Source organism: Pygocentrus nattereri, chromosome 22, assembly GCF_015220715.1.
Source record: "Pygocentrus nattereri isolate fPygNat1 chromosome 22, fPygNat1.pri, whole genome shotgun sequence".
NCBI classification, from domain to species: domain Eukaryota; kingdom Metazoa; phylum Chordata; class Actinopteri; order Characiformes; family Serrasalmidae; genus Pygocentrus; species Pygocentrus nattereri.
This window is the reverse complement of record NC_051232.1, coordinates 159,494-166,993: the sequence shown is the minus strand read 5'-3', so window position 1 is coordinate 166,993 and position 7,500 is coordinate 159,494. Positions and strand designations below refer to the sequence as shown.

The 7,500-nt window shown below is 47.0% G+C and overlaps 1 protein-coding gene across 11 annotated transcripts in view; it reads left to right on the top strand.

Annotated features, from left to right (window-relative positions):
- The window catches only part of sorbs2a (sorbin and SH3 domain containing 2a), a 156,247-nt gene that overhangs the window by 87,364 nt on the left and 61,383 nt on the right, over positions 1–7,500 (top strand). For all 11 annotated transcript variants that reach the window (XM_017686421.2, XM_037532850.1, XM_037532848.1 and 8 more), the window contains 3 exons: positions 601–651; positions 1,433–1,625; positions 3,460–3,574. In XM_017686421.2, coding sequence (XP_017541910.1) covers positions 601–651; positions 1,433–1,625; positions 3,460–3,574 — 359 coding nt within the window. The remainder of the gene's footprint in view (positions 1–600; positions 652–1,432; positions 1,626–3,459; positions 3,575–7,500) is intronic.

Below are 7,500 nucleotides of genomic sequence, written 5' to 3'. Positions count from 1 at the left end.
TTCCATTGGCGCAGTGTTGTCAATGGAGGCCTGGATTTGGAGCCACACACAAAATTAAAGTGGATAAACACACGACAGGCTGATCCAACTTTGATGTAATGTCCTTAAAACAAGTCAAAATGAGGCTCAGTATTGTGTGTTTGCCTGTATGACCTCCCTACAACGCCTGGGCAGCTCCTGATGAGGTGGCAGATCTCCTCCCAGACCTGGACTAAAGCATCCACCAACTCCTGGACAGTCTGGGGAACGGGCGGGCCAGTCCATAGCTTCAATGCCTTCATCTTGCAGGAACTGCTGACACACTCCAGCCACATGAGGTCTAGCATTGTCCTGCATTAGGAGGAACCCAGGGCCAACCGCACCACCATATGGTCTCACAAGTGGTCTGAGGATCTCATCTCGGTACCTGCACGGTGTTGGGCTGTGAGCACAACCACCATCTGTGGACGTCGGGCCCTCATACCATCCTCATGGAGTCGGTTTCTAACCGTTTGTGCAGACACAATCCATAGATTTACTCACACGCTTCGTACTCGGTTTGCTGGTTTATAGCTTTGAGGGTTTTTCCTGAATTAATCTTCTGTTTGATGCTTTTCTCAGACGATGACTATGCGGACACGTACGACGCCACCTATGCCATCGTGAATAACGGTGAGTCCAATAGCTTTAACGGCTTCATTCACTGTGACACTCACTGGACCCTTTATTAGAAACAGAGACTGTACATCAGCTGCCGATACAGTTTGTGTTAGTCATCCACTATTCCATCATCGGTGGTCAGTTTCTGACCATAGAGCTGCACTGGTCGGGATATTTTTGAGTAATGGTCCACTCTCAGCCAAGCGGGGACACTGAGCAGCACACTTGTCCGTATCTTGCTAATAACGGTCCACCACTCAAATAATACCTGGACATCAGTGGCCCTGTAGTCAGAAACTGACCAGTGAAGAATGGACTGATGGAGGCTGATCAGTTGTTCAGATATTGTCTGTAAGTGGCCAGTGAGCAGAGGTAAAGGCTAGGTGTTTCTAATAAAGTGGCCAGTCAGTGGAAGTAGAAGGCATGTGTTTCTAATAAAGTGGCCAGTCAGTGGTAGTACAAGGTGGGTGTTTCTGATAAAGTGGCCAGTCAGTGGTAGTACAAGGCGGGTGTTTCTGATAAAGTGGCCAGTCAATGGTAATAGAAGGCGGGTGTTTCTGATAAAGTGGCCAGTCAATGGTAATAGAAGGCGGATGTTTCTGATAAAGTGGCCAGTCAGTGGAAGTAGAAGGCGGGTGTTTCTGATAAAGTGGCCAGTCAGTGGTAATAGAAGGTGGGTGTTTCTGATAAAGTGGCCAGTCAGTGGTAATAGAAGGCGGGTGTTTCTAATAAATCCATATCTAATTGTCCGACGTTGTACGTGTCCAGTAACTGATACTTATTTGCCCCTCAGAGAACTACGACCCTGTCCATGCTCATCCTCCACCACGGACGCATACCTACCGGCCACTGTCCCGGAACATGGTTGACCCACCCCAGCGTGAGCCGAGCCCCACCCCCATCCCGCCTCCTCCCCCGCCCATGCCCTCACTGCTGCAGCTCCGCTCCCGCGACCTGGACCGCGAGAAAGTGCAGCTGCACGACCCGTAAGACCTCAGTCTGACCACTTACTCAACATCAGCCTGTCTTGTACACAGTCGCTCAGAGTGAATAGACACTTTATGGCCAAAAGTTTGTGGACACCTGCTCATCCAATGTTTCTTTCAGAATCAAGTGGATTAAAAATGAGTTTGACCTCTTTGCTGCAGTAACAGGCTCTTCTCTTCTGGGAATGCTTTACACTGTATGTTGAACATTGTAGTGGGGATTTGATTGAGCACTAGAGAAGTCAGGTACTGATGTTGGATGCTCCGTTTGGGATCACTCCAACTCATCCCAAGGTACTGGACTGAGCTCCATCACTCCGGAGAACACAGTTCCACTGCTCTACGGCCCAGTGCTGGGGGGTTTCACGCCCCTCTAGCTGACTCTTGGCATTTGGCCTGGTGATCTTGGGCTCACATGCAGCTGCTCCAGAGCTTCCTGTTCTAATGTCTGTGCCTTTCTTTGGAGGTTACAAGGTTACAAGCTATGTGTGCATTTGAGCTCCTGTGTCAACCTTAATGCAGCTGAATTCTGTAATAAGAAGGGTGTCCACAAATTTTTGGAGAAAAGTATACTGAACATATAATTTCCAAAACCATAGGAATTAATACAGAGTAGCCCCCCATTGCAGCCTCCACACAGCCTCTGGCAAGACTTTCCGTAAAGTTTTTCAGTGTGTCTGTGAGGATTCATCACTCCAGAGAACACGGTTCCACTGCTCTAGAGTACAGCAATGGCACTTTACACCCTGTCAGCTGATGCTTGGCATTGCGCATGCTTCAGCTGTTGTTGCTCCTATACACATTTCACAATAATAGCACTTGCGGTTGTCTAGGACAGGTCTAGCATGGCAGAAATTACACAAACTGACTCATGTCAGAGGTGGCGTCCTATGACAGCGCCAAGTTTTAAAGTCACTGAGCTCATCAGTGCGGCCCTCTCCTGCCAGTGTTTGTCTATGAGACTGAAAGGCTCTGTGCTCCATTTTATCCACCTGTGAGCAAAGAGTGTGGCTGAAACACCTGAACTCAGTAATTTGGAGGGGTGTCCACATACTTTTTGCTGTATAGTGTGTATAAAATAATGCACTGTAATGAAATTTCTTCAGAAATTCTAGAGAAACGTACCGAGTCAGGACCGCTCACAGTGGTGGTGATGGGAACCAGACATCCCTCCAAAAGCTCCTCACAGAAAGTTCCTACATGAGACTTCACTGAATTCACTGCCTGATGACTGAGACGCTACAGGACAGTAAATAAAGTGCTTATACGTGCATTATAGACTTCATAAGCCCTGGTTCCCATCACCACCACTGTGAACAGTTCCGAGTTGGGAGGTTTATCTAGAACAGAACGTTTCACACCAAACTGCTCTGATTACATCTCAAACAGTTAACTATGCAGAAGTATTCATTTTTTTGGAACTGGCTTTCTCATCACACTTAGAAAGATGGTTCTTTAAGGGCTCTTTAATAAGTGGTTCTATGCAGAACCATGAACAATTAAAGGACCAATTGCATGGTTCTCAGTATGGTTACATGGCTCTTTAGATTGATTGAGAATGAGTTGTTCATGGTTCTATGTTCTTGAAATGTTTCTACATAGAACCAGAAAGCTTGTAACAAAAGAAGAACCCTTTTGGTGCTATATAGAACCATTAAGTTCTTAAGATGTAAACAGAGCAGATCAGAGTGGTTTGGCGTGAAACGCTCTGTTCTAGATAACCCCACCGAGGCAGAGCAGTTCACAGTGGTGTTGATAGGAATCAGACGTCTGAAGAGTTTAACACCCACACCTCTCTCTCTCTCTCTGTCTCTCTCTGTCTCTCTCTCTGTAGGAACGAGTGGAGTCCTCCTGACCGCAAAGTGGACACGCGTAAATATCGCGCGGAGCCGCGCAGCATTTTCGAGTACGAACCGGGAAAATCGTCCATCCTGGAGCAGGAGCGACCGGTGAGTGGGGCAGTGAGTTTGTGGAGCCACGTCTTTATGTTTACAGTCAGGCTGATGAAACGACGATGATCAGAATGGAGTGTATTAATATCAATATCAGTATTTCAGTAAAGTCATTTTCTCACTCAGTTCCTCGGATTCACGTACTCCAATGAGGAGGTTCTCCCAAAACACTCAGACTCTAGTCAAAGTTGTACTCCAAACTCCGTTTTGCTGGAATCTCAGTTGAAAATGTCGAACTGAGCAAAAGAGAAAGCACTCTTAAAGAAGAGGGTTGTTCAATGGCTTTTTAGTAAAGAAAACGGTTCTATACAGAACCACAAACACTCAGAGAACCCATTACATGATTACAGCGTTCTTGGCATCATGAAATGGTTGTTCAGATTGATGGAGAACGTGCTGTATACAGTTCTCTATAAACTCTTTGAAAATGGTTCTATGTTTTCCGGCATTGAATTTGAAGCTGAATGAAATCTAATTGCATATTAATGACTGTTAATAGATTTTATACGCTTTAATATCTGAATGAATATAAACGGTTCCGCGTTAAGATGCCTAGTAAAGGGAGACTGAGGTGTAAAGCTATGGAATAGACTAGAAGTCTAGGATACTGTTTCGTGGTGATGTTCCAGTGTTAAATATGATGTCAAAAGTGCTGAAATGCATTTTTCAACTGGCCGTGAAACAAGGACAATAGCAGCTAGGGTTCTCCTCCAAGCGTGTTGAGTCGTCCAATGATGTTGCGTTAGCGGCAGATTGGAAAGGTGTGGTGGACTAGGGGAGACCTGGCCAGTGGGTGGGATTTGGTAAAAATAATCCATAATCAAATAATCAGTTTCATAAGGCACCGAATCATTTTTGAAGATCTGATTCATTATGAGTCATTCACAGTTCTGAATCATATCAGAAGAGTTGAATTGAAATCTCATATTTCATGCATTGAATCATTAATTGAAGTGTCATGATGAAGCCAAATCATTTTGAATCACTCACTTCTGAATCAAATCAGAATAATCTAACTGAATCGTACTAAGATTCCACAGGGGAGTCTCTTAAATAGTGGTAATTGAATCATATATTAGTGAATTGTTTGCATTTCTAAATCATATTGAACCAATCAATAAACAAACAACCAGTTTCATAATGCACTGAATCAATTCAAGGAACTAATTTGTTGTGAGTCATTCATGGTTCTAAATCATATCAAAAAAATTTAATAGGACTGATTCTGAATCGTTTATTAAAGAATCATAATGAGGCCAAATCACTCACTTCTGAATCATATCAGAATAATCTGACTGAACTGGACCGCACTGAAATGTGAGGTTCCGTGATGCTGTGAAAGGTTTCATTAGAAGTGGCAAATGAATTGTATATTAGTGAATCATTTGCGGTTCAGAATCATATGAAAATAATCCAATAACCACTTAACATAACATACTGAATAATTTTAAATAACTAATTCATTGTGAGTCATTCACAGTTCTGAATCATACGAAAAGGATCAAACTGGACTGAATGGCAGTGAAATCTCAGAATGAATGCACTGAATCATTTACTGAAGAATCACAACAAAACCACATCATTTTGAATCACTCACTCAAAATAACTGAATTGAACTGAGGTGAATGTGAGATTCGTGTTCAGAGTGAATCAAATTCTAAAATTTCACATGATGTGATTAATTGATTCGTTCTGTAAAGGATCACAAATGAATCTAATTAAAATGAATTGTGGTGAAACACTTTCCTAAGGAGTCAGAGCTGAATTTAATCATGAGGTCTGTGTATGTGTGTGTATGTGTGTGTGTCAGATGAAGAAGCCCTGCTAAAGACTACATTTCCCATGAGGCATTGGGGCTGAAATGTCACAGGCCTCAATCAGATCCCAGCTTGGAGCAATATGACAGAAAATGTGGCAGCAAAATAAAATCCCAGGAGTAATGAGTAAGAGGATTAGAGAGAGAGAGAGAGAGAGAGAGAGAGAGAGAGGAGGAGGGGAGAGAGAGAGAGAGAGAGAGAGAGAGAGAGAGAGAGAGAGGGAGGAGGAGGGGAGAGAGAGAGAGAGAGAGAGGGAGGAGGAGGGGAGACAGAGAGAGAGAGAGAGAGAGACAGAGAGAGAGAGAGAGAGAGAGAGAGAGAGAGAGGAGGGGAGAGAGAGAGGAGGAGGGGAGAGAGAGAGAGAGAGAGAGAGAGAGGAGGGGAGAGAGAGAGAGAGAGAGAGAGAGAGAGAGAGAGAGAGAGAGAGAGAGAGAGAGGAGGAGGGGAGAGAGAGAGAGAGAGAGAGGAGGGGAGAGAGAGAGAGAGAGAGAGAGAGAGAGAGAGAGAGAGAGAGAGAGAGAGAGAGAGAGAGAGAGAGGAGGGGAGAGAGAGAGAGAGGGAGAGAGAGAGAGAGAGAGAGAGAGAGAGAGAGAGAGGAGGGGAGAGAGAGGAGGAGAGAGAGAGAGGAGGAGAGAGAGGAGGAGGGGAGAGGGAGAGACAGAGACAGAGACAGCGAGAGAGAGAGGAGGGGAGAGAGAGAGGAGGAGGGGAGAGGGAGAGAGAGAGAGACAGAGACAGAGACAGCGAGAGAGAGAGAGGAGGAGGGGAGAGGGAGAGGGAGAGAGAGAGAGAGACAGAGACAGAGACAGCGAGAGACAGAGACAGAGACAGCGAGAGAGAGAGGAGGGGAGAGAGAGAGGAGGAGGGGAGAGGGAGAGGAGGAGAGAGAGGAGGAGGGGAGAGGGAGAGAGAGAGACAGAGACAGAGACAGTGAGAGAGAGAGAGAGAGAGAGAGAGAGAGAGAGAGAGAGGAGAGAGAGAGAGGAGGAGGGGAGAGAGAGAGAGAGAGAGAGAGAGAGAGAGGAGGAGGGGAGAGAGAGAGAGAGAGAGAGAGAGACAGAGGAGGAGGGGAGAGAGAGAGAGAGAGAGAGAGAGGAGGAGAGAGGAGGAGAGAGAGGAGGAGGGGAGAGAGAGAGACAGAGACAGAGACAGCGAGAGAGAGAGGAGGGGAGAGAGAGAGGAGGAGGGGAGAGGGAGAGAGAGAGAGACAGAGACAGAGACAGTGAGAGAGAGAGAGAGGAGGAGAGAGGAGGAGAGAAGAGGAGAGATAGGAGGAGGGGAGAGGGAGAGAGAGAGACAGAGACAGCGAGAGAGAGAGGAGGGGAGAGAGAGAGGAGGAGGGGAGAGAGAGAGAGAGAGAGAGAGAGAGAGAGAGAGAGAGAGAGAGAGAGGAGGGGAGAGAGAGAGAGAGAGAGAGAGAGGAGGAGAGAAGAGGAGAGATAGGAGGAGGGGAGAGGGAGAGAGAGAGAGAGAGAGAGAGAGAGGAGGAGGGGAGAGAGAGAGAGAGAGAGAGAGAGAGAGGAGGGGAGAGAGAGGAGGAGAGAGAGAGAGAGGAGGAGAGAGAGGAGGAGGGGAGAGGGAGAGAGAGAGAGAGAGAGAGAGAGAGAGAGAGAGAGAGAGAGAGAGAGAGAGGAAGAGAGAGGAGGAGAAGGAGAAGAGAGAGGGAGGAGGGGAGAGGGAGAGAGAGAGAGGAGCGAGAGAGAGAGACAGCGAGAGGAGAGGAGGGAGAGAGAGAGGGAGAGGGAGAGGGAGAGGAGGAGAGAGAGAGAGAGAGAGAGAGAGAGAGAGAGAGAGAGAGAGGAGAGAGAGAGAGGAGAGAGAGAGCAGCGAGAGAGAGAGAGAGAGAGAGGAGGAGGGGAGAGAGAGAGAGAGAGAGAGAGAGAGGTGGAGAGCGGATGAGAGAGCGGAAGAGGCGAGAGATAGAGAGAGAGGGGAGGGGAGAGTGGAGAGAGAGAGGAGAGAGAGGAGAGAGAGAGGAGGAGAGAGAGGAGAGAGGGAGAGAGAGGAGGGAGAGAGAGAGAGGAGAGAGGGAGAGAGACAGAGAGAGGAGAGGAGAGGAGAGCGAGAGAGAGGAGAGGAGAGAGGAGAGAGAGGAGAGGGAGAGAG